Source organism: Pelodiscus sinensis, chromosome 3 (genome assembly GCF_049634645.1).
Source record: "Pelodiscus sinensis isolate JC-2024 chromosome 3, ASM4963464v1, whole genome shotgun sequence".
Taxonomy (NCBI): domain Eukaryota; kingdom Metazoa; phylum Chordata; order Testudines; family Trionychidae; genus Pelodiscus; species Pelodiscus sinensis.
This window is the reverse complement of record NC_134713.1, coordinates 183,071,664-183,095,650: the sequence shown is the minus strand read 5'-3', so window position 1 is coordinate 183,095,650 and position 23,987 is coordinate 183,071,664. Positions and strand designations below refer to the sequence as shown.

Genomic DNA, 23,987 nt, shown 5'->3' with positions numbered 1-23,987 from the left:
GAAGTCCAGTTTTTTTAAAGGATAAACAAATACTTTGCCTCTGCATTTGGAACATTCTCTCCTCGTTTGCAAAGCGAGGATCCAACGTTGTTGCAATAGATTGCACTTTTGGAAGGAAATGTTTATGAGCCGTATAATTTAGCTGCTTCATTGCAATAGAATTTTTTGTTAACTCTAGCTTGCTTCTTGTTAAACAGCATACAAAGCCACTGCTATTAAGTTTTAGTGTTATTGCCATAAATCAAAGCAACTTTTTTATTTACTACTACTACTACTACTACTAAAATAGTGAAGCTATAGACTACAGCAGGGCAGCTGTGGATGTATACCGAAACTCAGGAATGAGATAGATGTTCATATTGTTTGTGTCTTTGCAGATGATTCAAGCCATACAAGTATTAAGGTTTCATCTATTGGAATTAGAGAAGGTAATTTTTTCTCTCTCTCTTTTTCTCCTACGTTTCAGTATTGCTGAAGTTCAGACTTCTGGTAAATTTGCATAAATGTCTTTCTGTCTGGTAATTAGTGTCAAGACCAATCTTAGCGTCCATTTCTCTTCGCAGTTTAATTACAATTTCAGCCTCTAAAACCGGGCTCACAAACGACCTGGCCTTGCGTTCATGTGAATACCTTCCTGTCTTTGTATACACACAGTTAGTTCTGTGTATTCCAGGTGATTTTTCAAATGTTGTTTGCTTATTTGTCTCAGCTTCGGAGATTGTTTTGGGGGTGAAGGTGCTTTGTTTCGTTTCAGTTATACTTTGGTCGAGATTTTTTTTAAGAAGCCATCTGCAGGTCAAAGTCAGGGCACAGATTGTCCTGTAACATTTTGCAGAGACAAAGCAGAGTTGATAGTCGTGTCCGTTTCTTGATTCTGTGAATGCTGTACACCTCTAAGCAAAGAGAGAATACACAGCCTTAATTTCCCCTTCCCCCATTCTGGAAATCTCAGCCACAATAACAATGGTAATAATTAATAATAATATGGACATCGACGTAATTCCAAACTAACGCACTTTCAGGCTTACAGTGGATTTTTATATGTAATTGATAGCTGCCTTACAAGAGAATCCCCCTTCTCCTAAAAATAAACATTTCGAGAGGTTTTTAAATGGTTGAAAAGTTTCTTTAGAACCCCCCGCCTTTTTATCTAACCACAACAGGCAGGTTGTTTTCACTCTACATGAAAGGTGTTAAAATATGTCCATTAATAGTGGGAAACTCAAGAACAAGTATATTACAATGATTTGGTGTTTAAGGTCATGGATGTCTATAATGTATTTCAGTATAGTTCATCCACATTTTTTTTAAATCTCTTTTCCCCTTCATATTATTTGGAAAGGGTTTATGATGAAATAACTGGTTGAAATTAAATAGTTTACCTTAAATGTCACCCGTGCAGGTCACCTCTCTCATGGCCACAGCTCCGGGAGCAGATGAATTTAACACGGGTGTTGAATATGTTGTAGCCTGTGAATCATCTTGTCACTGTCAATTTTCTGGGATATCTCTATTTTGCGAGAAAAGAAAGTTATTCCTAATTCTGGATGCGTCTAGAGGTCTCCGGGGGATAATTGCTGTGTGTTCCCCCCATTTAGAACTTTTGATGTCACTGGGTTGGAGATGGGGGGGTTGGTTGATTGTACTTGTCAATTTCACTTATGCACTCCTGATTATATTTTCATTTTTTTTACCTCTGCTATAATATAGGTACACGAATTATGTGACAATTTCTGCCACCGGTATATTAGCTGTTTGAAAGGAAAAATGCCAATCGATTTGGTGATAGACGATAGAGAAGGAGGATCAAAATCAGACAGTGAAGACATAACAAGATCAGCAAATCTAACAGATCAGGTATGATGATCTCTCTCTAGTGTTGCACACGCTGAAATTTGTATGCAGATCGCTTGCTGGGTCACTACGCCTCCTTTTATTATTTGCATATGATTAAGTCCCTTTTAGATAAATTTCCATCGAAATGAAAATTTTTGAATAATGTGGCTATTATTGCTTCATTAAGGCTTGCTCCCGGATTCGACCTGGCGAGATGAGCTTGTAAAAGCATTGCCTGCAAACTTGACCTGTTTCTTGTCGCTTTTAATTTTTGTCTTTATTTTATTTACCCTTTATAATAATAGACGCGTTAGCCGTGAATCGCAGGCTTCTGGATGTTTAGAAAGGAATAGCTGAGGCCATTTAGAAAAATAATAATAAAATCCGAGATAGGTGGTCCAGGGAAGACAGAGAGTGTTTGAAATCTAGCAAATACTGGCTATTTTCCTCCTGTCTCTACGGTTCATTAGTCTGTCTTGTCAGTTTTCCTTGGCCGGGCGCTTTTAGACCTCAGTGAACATTGCTTTGTGCACAGCCTGCCTTCTGCAAACGCGCCCGTTTTATTTTATTTAATAGAAAAATAAAACCGGACCAAGGTTTTAATTTATTTCCATTGATCTCTCAAGTCCCCCCCCCCCCCCAAACCTTCTCCTTTAGAAAAAAATAGTTTGGTGGTTTGTAGAATGTCTGTGTTAAAGCTGGGATTGACGAAACCCTAGAGGCTTCTGCACTCATTAACGTGTGCGTCTAGCGACGACTTGTGTTAGCTGCTTTCCTTCACTGGCTTGTAGTGTTGTTGTTTTTTATGGAAGCTCTTGGGTTAATTTCAAGAGGTTACCTAAAGCCAAATCAAGCTTCTAAAATATTAAAGAGAATGAGCTTGGCGTTTTGAGCTCCGTGTTATGAATTGTAAGGTTTTAATGGTTGGTTGTTTATGATTAGAAATGGTATTTGGTGTGGGGGTGGGGAGGGAATCTAACAACTAAAACTACGATCTGGTTTCTAGATACGATTCTAGGTGTAATGAGGCTGATTCCGGAGGCTTCCTTTTGTTAAAGCAAGGCGCAGTCAAGCAGACAGGAGTTTTCTTAGCTGCTTTGCCATTATCAAGAATATTGTCAACCAGAAGTTACTTTATAGATTACTTACAAAAAGGTGCACTACGCTTCAGCTTTGATATTAGCTCAGTTTTTTTTAATGTACGAGAAAGCAGCAAAGATTATCGGACTGTTATTAATGTAGTGGTGGAACAGAAGAATGGTTTGACTTAAGGCATGAACTTGCAAGAAACCCAGTGTTTTTTAATTATCTTGAGAATGTAGAGGCTTTCAACTATTTCTAAATGTTAGCATGACTCTCTCTCTCTCTGCTCTCTCTCTCTGTCGCTCTCGCTCTGTCGCTCTCAACTTTTTTAATGAGACGTTGAAAACAAGATGGAAACATGGACATTGTTTCTGTCTGGTTGACTTGCATCCTACATAACTATTATAACGTTTAAAATGAGGGAACTGTTAAATTCAGATTTAGATTAGGAAAACTCGGATAGCTGCTGTTGAATAAAAATTGTAATCCAACAAGTCTAACTAGAAAATGGGTTTCTAAAAGCTTGGAGTGCTGGGTACATAAAGCTATTTGAGCAAATTACAAGAATCGCTCAGGGGCACGAATGAAATCAACACTTTAATTGCCTCCAAAATGAAGATTTATACCCCATTCTCCCAACGAATCATTATTTTATTAAAGTGAAAGCTAAAGAAATGAAGTTGTAGTTTGGGGTTGCTGGGTTTATTTTTTTTGTAAGGCTAAGGATGGATAAATTCATTGCACTCCCCGCGTTACTTATTCACTTTGTGCCCGCTTGTTAGTCATTTATCCTTCCCCTCCCCTCAGTGTGTGTGGCTTGCAAAGATTGCAAGAGAGATACCGAGGCCAAATTGTATTGTTGGCCAAAACAAAAGTTCATGCTTTCAACTGGTGAGTTGTGGTTTCACTGCGCATGGAATGGGTGTGACATTTTAGTGTGTCGCCTCCGGATTGCCCCATTTGGTATGTATTTGCTTCAGAAAGTTGAAGTAGACTGGAGGAAGGGCGGGGTGGGAGTTTTTAATTCCCACCCGCGGTAGGATGCGCGGAGAGGCCCAGGTGTCTTTTGCCCTCTCCTAAAACAGAGGGAGATGTTCTGGTTCTTCGCCGCCGCGCCTGAGGTTGGCTCCGCGGCTGCGGGCTCCGGCTGGTTTGTCCTCGCTGAGACGCGATCACTGGGGGCTGCGCGGCTCCCTCAGGAAGAGGCCTTGGGCGGCCGCGCGCGAAGCGAGGGGCCGGCTGGAAAGAGAAGGGTCCTCTCCGATCGCCAGTGAATGCGGCCCAGCCAGTTTGCAACCCGGTGCCTACTCCGGGCTGTGCGGACAAACGCAGATCCCCTTCAGGTGTTATGTGAGCCGCGGTGGCTAATTAACCCCTGTGTCTCTAGAGCCCACTGAGTTTCGGTGTAGCCGCCTTTCCCCTGCCAAGGGGAGCCCTGCGCTTGGATAGCTGCACCCCCCCCCCCATCCGCGAGCAAACCCCCTTGGCCACTCTAGGGTTTCCACGAGAGCCAGGGGCCTGGCATGGCCGCATCCCACTCGCAGCGGGCTTCCCTCGCTCCCTCCCTCTGGGACCTCTGCGCTCCCGGCGCAGCATCCCTGGAACACGCTGGAGGGCTTGGGTCCGTGCCTGCGCCCTCTTCCGCCGGGCACTGGCTCACCGCCCCGCGCACCAGCTCCTTTCCTTTTCGCCCCTCCAAGGCCCCGGCTGTGGGGTTGGTTGGAGAGCGCCCGTCGGGGGCTGCGGCCGCAGGCTGGGGTGCGCCAGGGTTATGGAGAGCAGTGGAAGGAGGACAGAGGGGCGCGTTGGTGGGATTGAGGGCAGGCGGCTTGGGAAGTGTGTGTGTGTGTGTGTGTGCGGGGTGCAGAAGTGGAGATGAAGGGCGAGTTTAGGGGCGCACGGGGCTCTGTGAGTGGGGAGCAAAAGGGGCTTAGAGGCGCACGAGGCCGTGCGGGTAGAAGGGAAGGGGACGCACGGGACCTTGCGAGGTTGGGAGCAAAGGGAATTTAGGGGCGCACGGAGTCCTGTGGGGTGGAGAGGAAGGGAGAGTTTAAGGGCGCACGGGGTTCTGTGGGGTGGAGAGGAAGGGACAGTTTAAGGGCGCACGGAGTCCTGTGGGGTGGAGAGGAAGGGAGAGTTTAAGGGCGCACGGGGTTCTGTGGGGTGGGGAGAAAAAGGGCTCAGGGGGCCCTGCGAGGTGGGGAGCAGAGAGGGTGGAGAGGAAGCGGGTAAGTGGAGAAGAGGGTCAGCGTTGGGGACGGAGCTCCATCTCTGCGGGGGCAGCGCTAGCACCAAGTGGGTGAAATGGAGCCGGAGGCGCGCAGAGGTCGCCTCCTTGTTGGGACCCCGCTAATCGCTAGCCCGGCTCTGCCTGCTTGTCCCTACGCGCTGGAGCAGCTAAGCCTCCCTGGAGACGCTCATGGCAAAAGGAGGGAAGCGGGCGAGGCTCCTCTCGGGACGGGGTGGGAGCGCGCCTGTTGAATGGTGGCCGAGCGCGGAGGAGCCGAAATCCCCCATCTCGGAGTCCCTCCTCAGGAAGGTGCTAAAACGCAAAGCCTTGAAATGCGCGCCCAGGGCCGAGCCCGCCTGGAGAGGTTAAAGACTAGCAGAGAACCGCACCGCTCTGGAGCCAGCCCCTAGCTGCGTGGGTTAATTGCCCAGTTGGGGACGAGGGAAATGCTGTGATTGAAAAGGTAAAAAAGAAACAAAACAAGTCAAACCAGTCACTTGCAGAGTTTAGCTGCAAATAGGTGTTGGGGGTCACTCCCGGCTTTCCAGTGTGCTGGGTGTGAACGGAAAGGGGTACACACCCTATGCTGGGGTCGTGCCATCAGGGTCCCAATAGGTTGTTTGGGGGCTTCCCAAGCCGCGGCTCAGTCGTGGCTAGAAATCGAGGTCACTCCGAGATGCAGTGAGGAGCATATGGGGAGCTAATACACACACTCTGCCGATGTATTTTTGTTCATGTCGGGAGCGACACTGTAAAGTAGCAAGATAGTAAAAAGTGTCTCCTGGTTAGGCTGATTTTCAACGCTAAGGCTGGGGAACACCTCCCGTCCACTGATCTGGCTTGATGGGTGGGTGAAAAGGGTTTTACTGCTGCCTTCTTTGCCTGTTTACAAGGGTCTCCGTGTAGCCACACCAGAATGGTTGGTGCTCAGCTGTGAGATGGTTAGATAAGAGTTACCGCTCAACTTTGTATTTTCCGTGCTTCGGCTGGTTACTTCTGCTCAGTCCTCGCTCTTGTTCATGAAAACATGTCTAGGGAGGCCAAGGGGAGACTAGTTTAGATCCCGCAAGTTCTTACTCTGGCAAATTAACTTCACTGGACGTTTTGACTCAGTAAAGACTCCAGTATCTGGCCCTTAATGATTAAATAATAAGGTGTTGACTGCTTGACACTCATCTGGCTAATTAGGATGTGCTTCCAAGTTCGTTTACTGGCCTGTACCTCTTTGAAATGCAAGTTATGTGCAGTTTTGGTGCTGTTGTTCTTTATGAGTAATATTGTCTGGTTAGTACTCTCTGAATAAGTTACATTGTCTGGTCAGTTTTGAATTCAGAAATGGAAGTATGTGAAGCTGCCCATGTGTACTAATGAAAGTGAGAGTAAATATGTAAAAGCCTTTTTTATGGATTTAACTATGTGTTCTTACAGCATGCATTGTAAAGGTTACAGTTAGTTTTTTTTAATGTATTGCTTTTCTCCTATTTATTCTTTCCTTATAGGCCTCTCAGTGCTGGTGCTCTTAAGTCCCATGGTTAATGGAAAGCTATGACACTAATGCTAGATTTTGCAAAGTAAAGCCCTATAACACTAACCATTGTTCAGTGATTTAACTAGCTCAGTGGCAAGAGGTCACTAAAACATCCCTCTCCCACAAGAGTGACCCCATTGCCTGCTATTATGGAACCTGTAGAGTTGTTGTTTACCATTGTTATGATTTCCAGAGTAAAAGGCAGTTGTGTTTTTTCTTGGAAGAATTAAACTTAGGATCAGCAAATACCCTTATCTTAAAAAAAAAAAAAACCCCAAACAAAACAAAATAAAAAAACCTACCAAAAAACTAGTTGAAGTAGTCTTCAAATCACACAATTTTCAAAATAAACCATTTTATATAGTTAATTTCAACCATTTGTAGTCTAAATGTTTTAATGATTGTCATAGCTCTACAAGATTTAAAACAGTTATAGCTTGGCTTTGGTAGGAAAATTATATAGTGCAACTCTACACTATAAAACATAAAGGGTATCTGTAGTCGCAAAGCAGAAATTCAGTTTCTTATAAACTTTACTGTGGGGTTGTTTGCTGTACCATTACTTCACCTTGGTCCCGGGTATTATAGCCTGAACTGTAAAAGATTATAACATTTACCTTGAATAATGTGTATTTAGGTAACTTTTATAAATCAGCTTTTTAAAAAGAACACAGTATTTAAAAAGCAAACACAAAATCAAATAAAGTATGTCAGTAACATGGTAGCTTTTATTGGGACAACAGTATTTTCTTATGTAAAATAAACTTGTTGAACAAACATAAGATACTAAAATTTGACTAAATGATCCTTTAGTCATATACAAGACAATTAAGTATACAGAAATTTGTAAAAGAAAACCGGCAATTGGCCAAATTCCTATAGGGACTAGCAGGGAAATGATCAAAAAACGAACATGAAATAAGACTTCCTGTAAGAAGGTTCATAATTCAACATTATTTGACGCCACTGTCAGGGAAATTGTTGAAAGATAGTAAACTGGTATTAGAATCTCAGTCATTTTTGTTACAGTCTTAAATGTTTGCAACTGGGGCATTTCAGATGGATCCTTTTGGATTGTACTTCTGCCATATTTATAGGAAAGCTACTGTTGTCTTTAAGTTCCAATCTTTTTTTTAAATACACATCTTTGCAGAGCTTCTCTAAAAAAAGTGAAATTACATAGTATCTTTTTTTTTTCCAAACGGAAAGATTATTGAAAAGGAGGATTATTTTACAAATGAAGAGTTATAAAACAGGATACACTCTATAGAGTATACTTGTCAGGCTATCTCTGGCAAAGATGCATTATGTTGAAAATAACTCCAAAATATTTTGAATGTGTTAGGTTTAGTGTGTAATAGATTGTAGAGCAACGCACCTTGGAGAAATTAACTACTGACATGTGGTGTTGGGTTTTTTTTTTTTTTACCTTAGGTTAATTTTTGTGGCTGGCCTCAAACCATGGCAGTGAAAAATCTGCGTGAAGTTGAGACTGTTGCTGTCTTTGATATACATTTTGCACATTTACTAGGATGATGGGCACCAACATTAAAAAATTAGTACATAAAATGCAAAATGTATAGAACTGTATAATATAAATTCAGGTAACCATAAAGATCTGATATGAACCCAGTAAATAATATTGTTTTAAAAAGAGAACGAAAGAAGAAAAAGGAAAAAGAAAATTAAGATTGTCACTCTGATTTGAAATTTCACACTGGGCCTGAGAACTGTTTCAGCATTGGTTTAACTGATTTGGTTCAATATTTAGGAGCTGATCATGTCTAACTTTTGCTGCTGTTTATGTATGGAGGGGTCATATTAATGACATCTAAGACCTGCTGGCGTATATTCAGAAATGTTGTGATTTGAAATGTTGTTTATTAAAATAAGACTTCATAATCCTAAGGCACCAAAATACATTGTTAAATAGTTATATAGTCAGACCTTTATGATTACCTTAATTTATATTATAGAGTTCTATACATTTTGTATTTTATGTACTATTTGTTTTATATTGGTGCTCATCGTCCTAATATTTGAGCCCAAATGTTGTGTATCAAAGACAGCAACAGTTTCAACTTCAACTATTTCAGTAGTTAATTTTTCCAAGGTGCATTGCTTTAGCATCTACTACACACTAAACGTATTATAACTCTACAAATACTTTGAATATTTTAATCGTAATATGTATTTAAAACGTATAGCTTCTTTTTGGATTTATACATCTTTTCCAAAAGAAAATAGAGTACGAGGTGGCAATGATTAACTAGTTCATTTTTTAATTAACTTAAGGCCCAAGCCTTCTAACCCTAACTACTACATACAATTCTTACTATATTCAGTGGTGAGGATTTACATGATCAAGTCCGACTTCTTTTATAGTTTTATTTTTCAAAATTAAATCATGCTTGCTATAAAAACCTCATTTGAAATCTTGATGATCTTGTTTTTGCAACATTTCTAAATGCCATACTTCTTTCAAACTTTAAACATATATGTATATCTATTTTAATCTTTATTATAAATAATTGTGTGCATAGTAAGATGTGCACTTGAAGACATGATTGATCTTTTCGTGTTTGTGCATCTTATGTATGTGTACACACACACCCCAGTTCTAGTTTGTGGTAAAATTACCACATTCACTGTCACTCAGTGGTATGTTGTGGGAAGAAAAAGTGCTTTACATTATTTCTAGTCTTTATAGCTGAGGGGTTGATTCTTCCCTCGATACTCATACACAGCTACCAATAAAGTTAATGGGATTTACGCAAACACACTGAAGGGTGAACAGAGACCTGAGTGAGCAATATTAGCACTCTTGACTTAAAAAAAAAATCAAATTACATCACACTCAATCAAAATGAGTAACTGTAGTTCTTACAAATAAATACTGCTTTAAAAACAATTTAAATTTTAATGAAAATCCCATAAAACTTATTTAACGTATAAAATCTTTTCTTTTTAGTCCATTCGAAAAAAATCGCAGAGTAAGTATGTAAATTTTATTAATACATTTAATTTTTAAATAAATTATGTATGTCAGTTATGAAGGCAGACAGTCTTAACTAGATATTTACATTTTTGCATATTCTTAATATTACTTCTAGGTTGGAATTATCTTTACAAATGATAATACTGAATTGTATTCCATTCTGTTACTCCAGGCATTTTAACCCCGTCTCTTTATGCTGGTAACTTATAACCAACATGGACTCTTATAGCAATTGACAAATTTAGTTTTGCTATTGAGTTTTTCCCAAATGTACCAGTATTTTAAGAAGGTAACTCCAACTTTTAGTAATTTACCTTTTTTGTTTTACTTTTACATGTAGGATACCTTGGTTAACTAGATTTTCTCTGTCTCACCATAAGACCTAAAGCATGAATTAAAGATACAGTAATATGCTGGCTGTAACTTTGACTATTGTAACTTGACCTCTATTTATTTCCCCCAAAATGAGAAAAAAGCTTAACCCAAACTCAGGAACATAAGTGGAAGTTCTATTTTTGCAGTCCATTGTACTTAGGACTGCTTTAAAAAAAATTAGGTGCGATCACTGGAAAACCTCAGTACAGCCTATCATGTCATGTTAGGATAGTCAGGGTCTGGCATCTGTTAGTGTGTGGATTCTTGACATGTTAGATCCATATCAGCTTCCTCAGACTCAACATGTCAAGTCTTGTTGTTGTTTGTTGCGGTTTTTTGGAAGGAGAGGGCCAGTGAAGGGGGAACATTAGCAGGTAAAGAGCAAGAAAGTGTTTTCAATCAAAGGCCCGTGTGCTTTGCATATTATTCTGAATGTGAATTAACAAATACTGTAGCTGAATGTACTTTTATGGCTGTAATTGCATTCTGGATATAGATGTTTTTTAATAGATGAACATGGTCTTAAAAAAATTCACTATTTTCAAAATTAACAAGACACAGTTTAAAATAGAGAAATTTGTCCTCCCCTAACTATAGTATTTTTTAAAATAGATGAACAGAAACAGGTAAAACTTCCATGGACGCTGCCTTTTTTGTGCTAACAAACAGGAAGTAAGAGAAATTAGGCGGGAACAAATTCATTCTGGAGAGTGATCAAATTCTGACTGTCTTGTGATTAACCAGTGGAACAAGCTATCAAAGGAAGTCATGGAGTCTTCATCTCTTGATGTATTCAGATATAAAATGGATGCCCTTCTGGAAAATGTGCTTTAGCCAAAGACAGGTTATTGGCCTCAACATGGGAGACTGGGAGAAATTTAGCATCCTATTATAAACAGGAGATCAAAGTAGTAAAGCTCATGGTCCTTTTTAGCATTAAAGTCTATTAACCCTGGACTTGTGTGTATGAGGACACTCAGCACTGGTCTACACTGTAAAAAATTACATTGTCAAAGATGCATCTCTCTGGGGTTTGTATTGATTGGTGTAGACCATGCTAGATTGATGGAAGAATGCTTCTCTTGATCTGTCTGCTGCCTCTTAGGCTTGGGGACAGTAAAGGGAGAGCCCTTCCCATCATCGTAGTAATGTCTATATTGAAGTGCTACAGTGGCACAGCTATAGTGTTAAGTGCAGACACAGCCTTCAACTTCATTTTAACTTTTAACTAAAAGCTGAAGTGTATCGAACCCCTGTGTAGATGCTCTGTCAGAAGTAAAGTGGCTCTAATTCACTTCATCTTAATCCCCTTTGAAGGAGGATTAAGTTAAATAAAATTAAGGGCACTTTACTTCTGAATGAGAGCGTCCACACAAGGATTAAGTGTGCTTTAATTTCACACCTTAAACTTCACACTTTTTGTTAATTCCTCTTTACTTTTCTGAGTATCTCCATGTAGACATGCCTTGTGTTGAGCAGAACTTTAATTTGTAAGTAATCTATGAACTTTGCCTTAAACATTCTACTCATTATGCCTAAAATGCTGGGATCTGACCCTTTGTGGGTAAATTTCTCTGTGTGTGTGTCTAAGTATTTTTCAAGTAGGTTGAAAACAAAATATTTAATACATGCATCTGTGTATCATATGTATTTTTCAGGTAAAGACAATTTGTTTACAAATCAAGCTAAAATATATAAATATATTTACGTTACATGATTCCAAGGAATTTCAACTGAAATTAAATAACTGGCACATTTTTTCTGAGAAATAGCATGGTCTAATTTCTGTCCCTTTCCCTGCTGTTGTGGAAATACAGTGTGTCTTTAGGCAAGTCCTGGACAAAGGCCACACCAACCCAAAAACTAACCTTTGAAGACATTAAGATTCTGAGGGATATCTGGGGGCCAGGCCATTGGGCAATGTGGAGAGTGCACTCTGACAAGGGGCAGGACCTTGAGAGGAAGGGGAGTGGGTGGAAGAGGTGGGGCTAGAGGTAGCCAGCCCTCAGCACTGCCCAGATCACGCTGCACCTCACCGTGCCAGCCCTTCAGTGCTGCTCAGTGCTCCAGCAGCGATTTAAAGGGGCCAATACCTTGACTGCTACTGCAATATCAGTGGCCATGTCCAGGATCCCTGGGCCATTTTGAGTCGCCAGGACCCAGAGCAACTGCTCCATATGCCCCCTCCTGTTGGTGGGTCTGGAGAGTTCACTGTCATAGTTCTTCCCTGGCTGCTTCTTTTCTCCTGCTCAGCTACTCTGGACATTGAGTAGAGATGTTGATGGTCTCATTCATTCTCTACCCAGTTGCTCTTGGCAGTCAGCGAGCAGGAGAACAAGCCTGCTTGTTCTTATGTGTCTGGACTGACGAGCTTCAACTGACGTAGCTAAAAAAGGGAACAGAAGTTGAGAGACAGTTTCTGAGTGAGGTAACCCAGATTATCTTTCTTTTGTTGAAATTCCTGGATGTTGACTGGCAATAAAATAAAGAATTACAAACTGAAACATAGCTGCCTGAAAAACAATGCTAAAATGTATGCTGAAAGCTCTTTTAAAGTAAATTTCAAAGTTCAGTTTTATTTTCTTCCTCTCTTACTTTCTCTTACATCTTGACCATTGTTACGCTGAACATGGTAGCCTCATTGGAATAAACTCAGACATGAGTTAAAATACTGAAGCATTTCTGTGAGAATCTTAAATAATTTGTGTATGTTTATACATTTTATGCATATTGTTTAGATTCATGTCTGCAAATGCTGGCAGGTGCTGTTCTTCACATGGCGAGTTCCACAGTGACAAAGCAGTTGAGCAGCACACTCAGAACTTTTGTAGGGTTATCTGTTAGGAAAGGTATTATCAGATGAAATACACATGAATAATGACCATTCACTCCTGGTCACCAGACTGGGTTCTCTTTTCAAAGATGTTTTGCACGAGAAAGTTTTCGGTTAACATAATGCCTTTTTCATATATAAGGCTGGCTGTAGGTCTACTTGACTTGGAGTTTCTTCATGAAGTGTCCAGTCCAGCACGCATTGTAGCAAATGGAAATACTCCCGTTGATGTCACTGAGCATTGGTTCAGGCCTCAATACTTTATTTTCAGCTCAAGACTTATTTTAATGTCAAGCAAATATGTGTGTGCAGGCCTCTTTGTTGAAATAGCCAGGTCAACAGTGTTTCAGCAGGAGAGGCTTAAATATTCTGTGGGTTAAAAGAACTGTCATTGATAAGTTTTTTTTAAAAATATGAACAGTAAAGCAATGACCGATGACATCACAGTTAACGTACTGTTTTCAAACAGATGAACAAAATGAAAAGCAGTGGTATTAAATCCTTCCATTCAGAGTTAATTTAAGTTCTTCTGCAAGCTTCTCTCATACGGATATCGTATAAATGCCCACTTATGTTCCCATTTGAATTCCTGGCCCTTAATAAAGAAAATTATTGTATTGTGTGTAAAAAGCAGTATTTAATGCAATCTCCTGACTTTATTTTAACTGTGAAATTTTAACTTTCAATTTTAATTTTATTATGTTTTTGCATTTAATTTCCTTGTTTTTATAAAAGGGGGAAAAGAATTACTCATGCTGTTTAATGCTGGCTTTTAAGCGGTTCCAATTCCAATTTGAAGTTCATGAAGGAAGGGTGAATTCAAACCTTTGCTATTACTAGTTTACTTACATTGTGATGGCTGCATCTGGGCAAATGTAAAAGATAGAAATTTACAGCTGAATTGTGACTCTTCCAGGGCATGCGGTTCGAAGGGAGATGATGTAATTCTACCCCACTCCATTAATTTAGGCCTTGTCTACACTGGGCATTTTAGTCAGCAACTTTAGTGCAGACAGACTGAACTGAAATTTTCACCAGTATAGTTTTCATTGGTTAGGCCGAGATATCAGGGCAAATTGTGGCATTTCCTGTTTACGCTAGAAGTATGCAGAGAAGGAGCAAAATCTTTAACTTCATCCTTGGTATTAGACCACACCCTCATCCACTGGCTACTGTTACAATCAGTGGGGATTTCATTGATTTAAATTGGAATGTCAGGCAGTACCACCAAGGTGGCTAGGTGCCTGCTTACTGATCGATCCAGAAAGCATGTTTGAAAAGGGAATCCAGTGGTGTCCAGTACTGTGAGTGGGAGAAGTGCTCCTGGGTCAACATTCATGACTACTCTTACTTAGCTGGGACCACCTCCTGTCTGTTTCAAGCAGCTGCAGCTCCCAGTCCTGGCTTTGCAGGAAAATCTTCCCTAACCCAGGCAGGAGGGTGGGAAGGGAAAAGCAGTGAGAGGCAGGAGGTAAGAGGAGTGGATGAGAGTGTGGTCTAAGAGGCGTTGGGCGGTGGGGGAGAGGAAGTTCCAGCACACTTGCTGGAGTGTCTTTTTTAAAATGTTACTAAGTTGGCAACCCTAAGCACCACCGCTTTCAAATATGATCCCACCAGATTTCACATGTTCAGGATTAAATATAGTCAGCCCTTGGTTAGGAGCACTCTGAGGAAGACCCAAGTGCTACCAAAAGTGATGCCGGCAACTTAGTAGGTGATAATTTTGCCTCTGACTTAGAACTGAATCAGTGTTTCAACCAGATGCTAAGAAATTGCTGCTGCAGGTCTTTTTGGAGGGGATCTGAAATTATAGTCTTGATCATTCATGTTCGTTAAAAAATCCCAGGGTACCATGTAAAAGAGTGCTACTTTGTATATGTAATGGGGAGGCCAAATTCAATTTGGGCCAAATGGCAAAATCTTGATTGCTTTCTCTTTTATTTTTGTGACATGGCGTTGCTGCGCGCTATTAAACAGTTCATGCATTCTGCCTCAGTGGTGACTGCATTAATGACTTAATTAAGCTTGATCTGAGAAATCTCACATACATGTGGACAATGGCTCATTATATGTATACATGTTTTTTGTCATTGAAACCTGGGTGGTGTCCTTTCCATGATTTTTGTTAAGGGCCAGAATAAAGCATTGCCCATGTCCAGTGAGTGCTATAGCTGGGGTATGGATTTTTAAGCTGTTACACATGTTCCCAGTCAGGATTTGGCCCATAGTTGGCGTGGAATGATATGGAGACCTACCTGCTTGTTTTTGAGCATGCCACTTAACTACTCCATTCTTTGGTTTCTCCACCAGTGAAAAGGGATTATACTACTCACTTAGGTTCATGGCGCGGAGTGAGGGGCGGGAGGATGGACTTGTGTGGCTTGATATTTGAAATCCTTCCCTAAAGGTACTAAATGACTCCAGTAATAGTTTGTTAAACGTTTAATTGTGTTACTGCTGGATAACAGTCAAAACCAGGTTAGCTAGTACTCTGTGTTTTCGCTCTGTGTATACAGTAGTCTAAACATAGCAGAAGTGAGGCAATTTTTTTTTATCAGAGAGCTTGGTATCTTAGGTTATTTTATTTATATAGGCCCAGGGCACAAGTGTATCTGGTTTATGGATGGGTATACAAGGCAGGGATGGGGGAGGAAGGAAAAGAATTTCCACCTCATTTTCCCTCTCCACTTGTATTGCAAGAGGTGATAATAGTTACAATCCTAGCCCTCTCTTGAATGTAGTAAATGCTCCCTGTTATTATTATCAAGGCTAGCTGACTCAGAAATGTCCAAGTCCATGCTCTGATCTGTGTTGATTCATGCAGTTATCCCAGTTGGCACAGGAGATGGCACTGTATCAGGAGAGAGTCCTTCTCTTTTCCTGGAGATCTTGTGCTTCTTCACTGGCCCATAATGCGGTCTTCTGTGTATCAAATATTAAAAAATATAGTTTATAGTTTTGCATTGTAACTTAAATGAGTAAATGCAGTACTTCTGGGCAGGGAAAATGAAACTCTAAATACCAAATAAATATGTAAGTATAAATACCAAATGTACATAAACATTTCCATGATATGAAGCAAAAATGTTACTAGAAGTATTGTTGAGAAGCATTATGAAGTTGAGCAGTTGACTTGCTAAAGGATTGGCCACAAGCCATGAAGAATCTGAATTGTGGAGATTCCAGTTTGTAAGCCCTCTGGAGATAAACGGATAGTAAGTCATGGAATGCATGACTTCTAGATCACTTTGAAATGCGGTGGTGCTTGTCTTTTTTATGCTTTAAAGGTTAGCAAAACACTTTGCACATGATATGGCATTTTAAAGGTATGTAGGATAGCTTTGGACAGAGGCATAATGATAGTCAAGCATGTTGGCTTTCATTATTATGGAATAACTGTATTTTTAAACAATCTGGAAATGAAAGCTTTCTGTTAACTATGCAGTGCCATAAATTCACCTACTCCAAATCACACATGATATATGCTAACTAGCTTAAAAATAATTTTATGGTTGTGACACCATGGCTGTAATGTAACTATCATGACCAGGTTTTGATACTCATGCTGAATAGCACATTAATCCAAGAATAATCACACTGACGTCTATGAGATTACTTATGGAGTGAAGTGCTACTTAGAGTGAGTAAACTTATTGGAGTTTGCCCCAAAGTTTGCAATATGTAAAATATTATGATGTTGCAATTCCACCTCCCATAATCATGCTTTTTTATAGCTTTTCTAAGAAAAAGTTCAGTGCTATCTTTAAAATGTGGGGTCTTGTTACAAGAAATTGCCCAAGAAATTCTTGTGGAGGAGAGAGAAAGGAAGGTAGATATTCACTTTGTGGATAGGCTGAAAGGGGTTTTTTCTTGTTATAGTTTTGAATTAATCATCGCATGAAATACTAAATGGCAGAACTGTGATTGCCTCGACAGACATTAGGTCTGATGATCCAGAGCGGTGCTTAATACCCTTCATTCTTTTTGAACTCAGTGGACGCTTGCATGTGATCAAGACCAGGGATGTTAAGTTACAGTGACATTGGTAGAACCCACGTGTACGTGTCTTTTATATATATATATATATATCAACTGGAATTGAGGTTTAAAGTGTGGAACTATTTGTCCTTGTGTTGTAAAAAGGGCAGAGATTAAAACTATTATCCACTGAAGATGTCTTAGCAAACTGAAGTGACAGTAGGTTTGTACTGTTGTAGGTTCTTGACTGTATAACATATTTTAAGGTGGAGAGAGAAATCCTGTATCATAATCAGCTGCAATCAGTTACACTGATAGTTCATACTTTATTTATTGTTTACTTCTGAGGTAAATACTGGCATGTGGAGTAGCTCCCTGGGATGGAGCTGGTTCCTGAATTAAGAAAGCAGGACAAGGAGCCCTCTGAGGTATAGCCATGGGCTGTGTTCTGGAGTGGCTTTGGGCCTAGGGCATTCACATGGGGAGCACACAGTGATAGGTTCAAGTACCACCCACGCCAGGAGTGACTAGAAGGCATATTATGATTTCATTGCTCCATGGACTTCAGGGGTGTTAATTATAGCCAGGGCTTGACAAATAACATAATCTACTTGCCCAGGGTGAGTAGATTACACCCCAGAAGAACCTGTGCAGAGTGATCTGGCAGAGCTGAGTGGCTGGTGAGCAGGGCTTGGCAAGCCCTGGTTATAGCTACCCCACATTGTAGCCGCATAGTCTTTCAAATGACTACAGAAATAAAACATAACACTTAAACCTCCTGCTCTTGAGCAGGCCCTCTACTCTGTTACCATAAGAGGAACTTCTGGGTGGCCTTTTGAGTCAAGTTTTCAGCTCTCTTCCCAAAGAAAACTTGGAGAGATGCGGATGAGAGTGGCCTTTGCTTCAGGATGAGTAGAATCTAGGGATGTTAGATAACATGTAATTGAATTGTCGTGTAACCCCATGACATTTTAATGGTTACACAACTATTGGATAGTCCCTGGAAGCAGGGTCGGCAGCCAGTGCGCTCCTGGCCCCACTCTGGGGAGCCTTCTACCACTCCATGCTGCTACCTCTCTATCAGAGACAGCAGAGTGTGGGGCGGGGAGAGGGGCAGGCGTGTGGGCAGGGAGAGGGGCAGCGCGTGGGGCGAGGAGAGGGGCGGGGAGTGGGGCAGTGCTCATGAGGAGCCATCTTAAAGCTGGCTTGCCATGGGCATTGGCTTTCGCCTCCCCCCCTTGCTGCCTCTGATATAGAGGCAACAAGTGTGTGTGTGAGGAAAATGTGAGTATTTGACAGGATTAACCAATAAGTCCAGGCTACACATTGACATCCCTAATAGAATCAGCTGCCTGTGATGGAATCTCATGGAATCTGTGCATAGGAATGAGTAGATATGCATGTTTTCAAAGATCTTTCAAATAATCTGGATGTTTGGCTCCTTGAGACCCCTTGTGTATTCTGATTATCTCTAGTTCCCCCTCCCAGTTTTGTAACTATAATGCCCTAAGTAGCCACATAAGTGCTCAAAGTAGCCCTTCCTCTCCCTGCATATTTTACAGAGATGTGGGACTAGTAAGTACAATATCAGAAAAGAGCGAAAATAAATTTGCTAACTTAAAAATAATCCTTCTTTGCTTATCATTCTTCCATTGTTTTCTCTTCTTTCATATCCCACCTCTTTGGTTTATCCCCAACTTCTTTTATTTTCTCATTTATGCCTGCTGTTGTTTTTATACAGTACTTTTAGTGTTACTACACCCTGTGATATATGCATGTCAGAGAGTGGTGATATCCTATTTTTAATAAGAAGGAACTTAAATAGGAACATTGTGACCTGACCAATGCTGCAGATGCAGCCATATAAGAGCAAGGATCAGTATTTAGGATCAGTATTCAGGAGCCTAAGGATGTGTTCTGCTTCTTTGTTAAGTAGGCCTTGTCAGCTCTAATGCTGTTAAGTTTCTCTTTGTGGCCACAGTCATGATGGCTAGGCAAGCCTGAAACTAAACTGTACCTCATGTAAGTCCCATTTTGAGGAATGTTACTCATTTTAGTCTCAAACTTACCTCCAGTCCATACAAAGTTGCCCCTTGCTGCTTCTGTTAGAATTGCTAGCAACTGAAATAGCCAATAACTTATAGAAAAGTTATTTACACCAAAGGAGGGACTCTTGCAACATTTTATGTTTTCTGCCTCAATGATTATTTTTGGTCATTGTCACACATTACTATTCCCAGTTGGTCTTGGCAAGCTGAAAGGGATGGTTGTGAGCTGACAGCCTGAGCCCCATAAAAAGCTGCTTAGATGGCACAACTGCCAACTGGTCTGGGGTCGCCCCCAGGAAAATCAAAAGTCTTGTAGGTGTGGAATTTATGGTCCCCAAACACCAGCACTTGGCAACTGTATGGACGACAGAACAAATAATGACTTTTTTAAAAGAAAATATTAATCAAAGCCAACTTTCAGTCCTAGCAATCTACTACATATTTTATACAGTTTGTGAGTCAGTGTCTGTCTGTCTTGTCAACAACTGAAACTGCCCCTCTCCTGATTCATATGCGGATGCATAAAACCATACGGAAAAGAGAGAGAATTACAGGCAGGTGAAAGGGGCTGGGGGCATGTCCCATCCCCCGTCCAGGAGTGCGTGAGACTCCCATCCCCAGGCACCCTTTAAAGAGTGCAGGGGGGAGGGAAGTTGAAGCCCCCCCAATCCCCTCGATTCATATGGAAACAATGCTGGTTGTTCTCCCATAAGCAAGTGCACCGTTGGCGGCATTCCTTACTCTGGCTGGGGAGCAGAGGGGCAGACAAACCTGAACCTGCCCCAATGGGGAGACATGCACCCATCCCCGGGCTGTGTCGTCTGGAGCTGCAGCTGCTATGGAGAAGCGCTTCTTACCTGGCCCCTAGCTGCTGGGGACAGCCTGCATACTGAGCCCCTCATCCACAGCCCCACCCCAGAGCAATGATTTAAATGAAGAAAAACAAAAAATTGAGTTAAGCACCTGAGCAATTCTGGGTAAATCTTTTATTTGGCTAATTTTTGAAGGCTTTGTTCCCACTGAAAAAGATTAGAAACTTATTTTGTTTAAATGAAAGAATATATAGGATTATCTTGTAATTACCAAGGGTTCAAAAATCAGGTGTGTGTGTGGGGGGGGGGAGGCGGGAGGCCTATGGGAGAGAGAAGACCATCCCTGCCAGTCACTTGAGCTCAAGGAGAATGTAAGCTGTAGTAGTATTAGGGTTTATATCCTCTGTAGGCTGCAACCACAAGAAGATTATTTTTCTCTCACAGTTCAGCAGTGTTGATATTCTATCCAGTGGTGAGCAGGGGCACATAGCTATAACAAAAACATGACACTATGCTAGAGAACACCAGGCCCACCAACAGGGAGGGGGCAAAAGGGGCAATTGCATAGGGGCTTGGCATTTCAAAGGGGTGCGGAGCTGCCAGTCACTGCGGCTGGAGCACCGGGTCCCTCTGAATTGCCATGGGAGTGCCGAAGCTCTGCTCTGCATGGCTCTAAGGGTTGTGGGGGGAGGGCTCTGGAGGCTGACTACCCTCAGCCCCACCTCTTCCACTTGAGGCTACTCCCCTTCTGAGGGCATAGAGCTGGATTCCCCCATATTTTGCTCGCGGTGGCTATCAGCCTCACTGGGGAGTGCATCCTGATGGGTGGCTAATGAGCTGAGCTCCCAGGAGGCGGATCCCGTAAAGCCAAACAAAACATCATGTGTGTTGAGCAACCCTCTGTCTGAAAGACTATTCCATAATAGACACTAAACCTAGCGAGCACAGCCATCTTTATTAGAAGGTTACCTCCACTAAATAACCCTGTTTTACGGGGTGGGGTCAGTTCCTCGAGTGATGGGTCAAAGCACTTTTTCTGGGCCTTTGTCTTCATCTCCTCTTTAATAAACAACAGTAATTTGTATAGTGATAGCACCTGGAGCTTCAGTAATGGTCTAGGAACCCATGGTGCTGGATGCAGTTCAAATGTTTTCTGATGTTTTTAAGAAACAACAAAAATCCAAGAGAACAAACTCTCAACAGATGTTACCATTTATGGGAAATATAGCCCAGTTACGTGAATACTACAGAAATGGCATGTAGCAATACTTACACTGAATTAATAATTTGGTTACTACCTACATTTGTTACTCCTGCCTCTCCTGATCAATAAGTCTTGATTTTGACTTCTGTTGTGGTGGCTGTCTGCGTATGAGGCTCCTTAAAATGTCATCTTTGCCATCACTATGCAGGCATGCCAGTTGACTTCTGCCAGTGGTAGAGCTCCAGCAATATTGGCAGCAACCATGATAGGTGGATGTAAGAGAATATTTCCTAAAACATTTGATTTCTCTCCACTTTGCAGTGTTTCTCTTTTTCATCCTGTACAGCTCCACACAATATGTTAAATACAGTTGTCCTTGCTTCAATAAATATAGATACGGTATAATAAATAATAATAGGAGAAAACTGGTGCTCCTGGCAATGTTGAAATGTGAGGTATATCTGTAGTTATTTTCTTTCCATGTCTTTTTTTGCTTTATTTTTTCATTATTTTCTGAAGTGTGTTTTAACAAATTTGAAAACCAACAGAAGAGCTAGGAAATGAGCTTCAAAAGTGGAGTAAGCACAGAATAAGTTAAAACCCTTCTTGTATAAGTTTTTTTTTGTCCTCTACGTGATGTGTGGTATTAGAGGTACCCTGCACTGTACCTCTAATACAGTTATTAGTTATTTTAAATCTTTCATGCATCCATTAGAGACAAGGTGGGTCTCTTATTGGATCAGCTTCTGTTGGTGCAAAAGGCCAGCTTCAGACCTGAAGAAGAGCTCTATGGAGCATGAAAACTTGACTCTTTCACCAGAAGAAGTTGGTGCAATAAAAGATATTGCCTCACCCACTTTGTCTCTTGCATACCCTGGGGCAGTGGCACTGGAACTGTTTTTAGGATGGGGGTGCTGAGCTGTGCCCTCCTACACCTGTTTGTTCTCCCCGCCTCCCCAGGCTGGGGTCACACCTAGGGTTGCCAACTCTTCCAGACTGGATGCCATTAAGGAAACGGTGTCTGGTCTGTCCAGTCTGGGCAAGGTAGCCTTTTAACCACAGCTGTGGAGCCCCAGGCTGGCTGTAGGACCCCGAGTGCAGCCTCCAGGACTGGTGGCCTGGACTGCAAGAACAATGGGCTGCAGAGCCTGTGGGTATGGTGCGGGTGGGGGGTTACCGAAGCTGGTAGGACCCCCGAGGCTAGAAACCGGAACTGGCGGTGGGGCTAGTCATTGGGCAAGGGCAAGCCAGGTGGAAAATCTAGAGGTGCTACTGCACCTCCCACACCCTACTTCCTGTGCCTATTTCCTGGCACCAACACAGCTACAACACCATGGTAAATATATATCCATTAGAAGACTTACCCGGCATTGCCCAGGTCCTTCAGGGCAGGAAGCTGGTGGGAGTGTGTGTGCAAGAGTAAGGGCAGGACCTTGGGGATATGGGGAGGCTGAGGGCAGGAGGCTGGAGTGTACGGGGGTGCAGAAGTCAGGGCAGGAGGCAAGAGAAGTGGGATTGTAGGAATCAGGGCGGGGGATTGGGAAGAGGGGGCGCTCAGGGGACTGTGAGGGAGCCCAGAGCAGGCGGTGAAGGTGGCTGCCAACTTCTCCCTGGGGTTGGCCCGGGGCAAAGACCATACATCCTTCTCGTTGGCTTGTCCCCGGATTTGGGGAGGGGGGTAGACTGTACACCCTGCCCTCTGGCTTCAGCCTGGGGCAGGGGGACCATGCAGCATGCCTGTTAGCTTGTTCCTGGGGCGGGGGAGAGGGGGACTGGGCCAGGGAAGAGGGAGCCCACACAGGCTGCCCCTGCCAGTGCTCCGTGGTCCCAGGCCTGGTCATGGGTATGGGGGATGGACGCGTACAGTCTGTTCCCACAAGTGCTTCCCGATCTGGGGCACAGGGCAGAGGTGGCACAGGCCATCCCTGCTGGTGCGTCCTGGTCCAGGGCGAGGAGGAGCCGTACAATCTCTTCTCGCTGGTTCCCCCCCATCCTGGGCGGGGGAGCCACACAGGCCATTCCCAGCAGTGCTTCCTGGTCCGGGAGGTGAGGGACGCCGGACAGGTCGGGGACGGAGGCAGGGGTGTGCAGGGGGTGGACGCGCTGGGGGGCCAGGTGGTGCTGGTGGAGTAGGCTGTGGCTCCTCTGAGGGTGATGGGGCTGCCGTCCTGTGGGGCTTCCCCCCCCGACACCGCTCTGGCGTGGCTTCCCCCCACCCTCTAGTGCTGCAGCCCAGGGCCGGTAGGGGAGAAGTTTGGGACAAGGGGTCACTTATCTGGTCTGGTGGCGGGCAAGATGGCGAGCCCCTTCCCCAGCTGACCACTCTCTTGGTGGTGCGTCTACCCCTAGTGCTCACTCTGCAGTATAACTGTCTCCCATTGTTGCTGCCCTCAGTGGTCACTCTGGAGTGTAGCATCCCTCCAATCAACCCCCTCCCTTTCCGTGTTTATAGAAAACAATCTCATTCCAGGCAGACCCCATTTTCATGGCACAACCAAACCCTGACCCTGCTTTAAGTTAGAAGAAGAGGAAGCTGCATACCAAATTTGGTGGTCCTAGTTCTTACCATTTAGGAAGAGTTCTTGAACAAACAAACTCATGGACAGACAGACAGGCATGCACATTTCTAAAATATAGATAGATGACTGAGTCAATTACTGGGCAGTTTATAGTTTTTGCACTGAAAACTGTTGAATGATTAGGAGAATAGTACTGCAAAACTGGTTTATTTTAAATCACTCGACTGTATCCCAGCTTATCAGCAATGCAAAGATGATTTTACTTCCATTTTAATATCTTCATGGGGAAGTTTTGCTTTTGAGCTGATCCCACAAAAAGAAGCTGAGAAGGTTGAGCTGCTGAAAATAAGGATGTAAGATGGTTTTCATTACATGGTACAATGGCAATATATTGTCAGGTATATGACTCAAGCATAAACCCAAACAAAAAAGAGCTGTACTCATTATACATGATTCTCATGTGTGTGTGAGTGAGAAAGGGACCTACCTCTGGAATATACTGTACTGATTAACTTACAGTACTTTTCATTTCCATAGAGCCTT

General features: G+C 42.5%; 1 protein-coding gene across 5 annotated transcripts in view; it reads left to right on the top strand.

Moving 5' to 3' along the window:
• The window catches only part of MEIS1 (Meis homeobox 1), a 146,547-nt gene that overhangs the window by 15,183 nt on the left and 107,377 nt on the right, over positions 1-23,987 (top strand). For all 5 annotated transcript variants that reach the window (XM_006114089.4, XM_006114090.4, XM_075925570.1 and 2 more), the window contains exons 5-6: positions 378-428; positions 1,711-1,857. In XM_006114089.4, the coding sequence (XP_006114151.1) occupies positions 378-428; positions 1,711-1,857 (198 nt within the window). The remainder of the gene's footprint in view (positions 1-377; positions 429-1,710; positions 1,858-23,987) is intronic.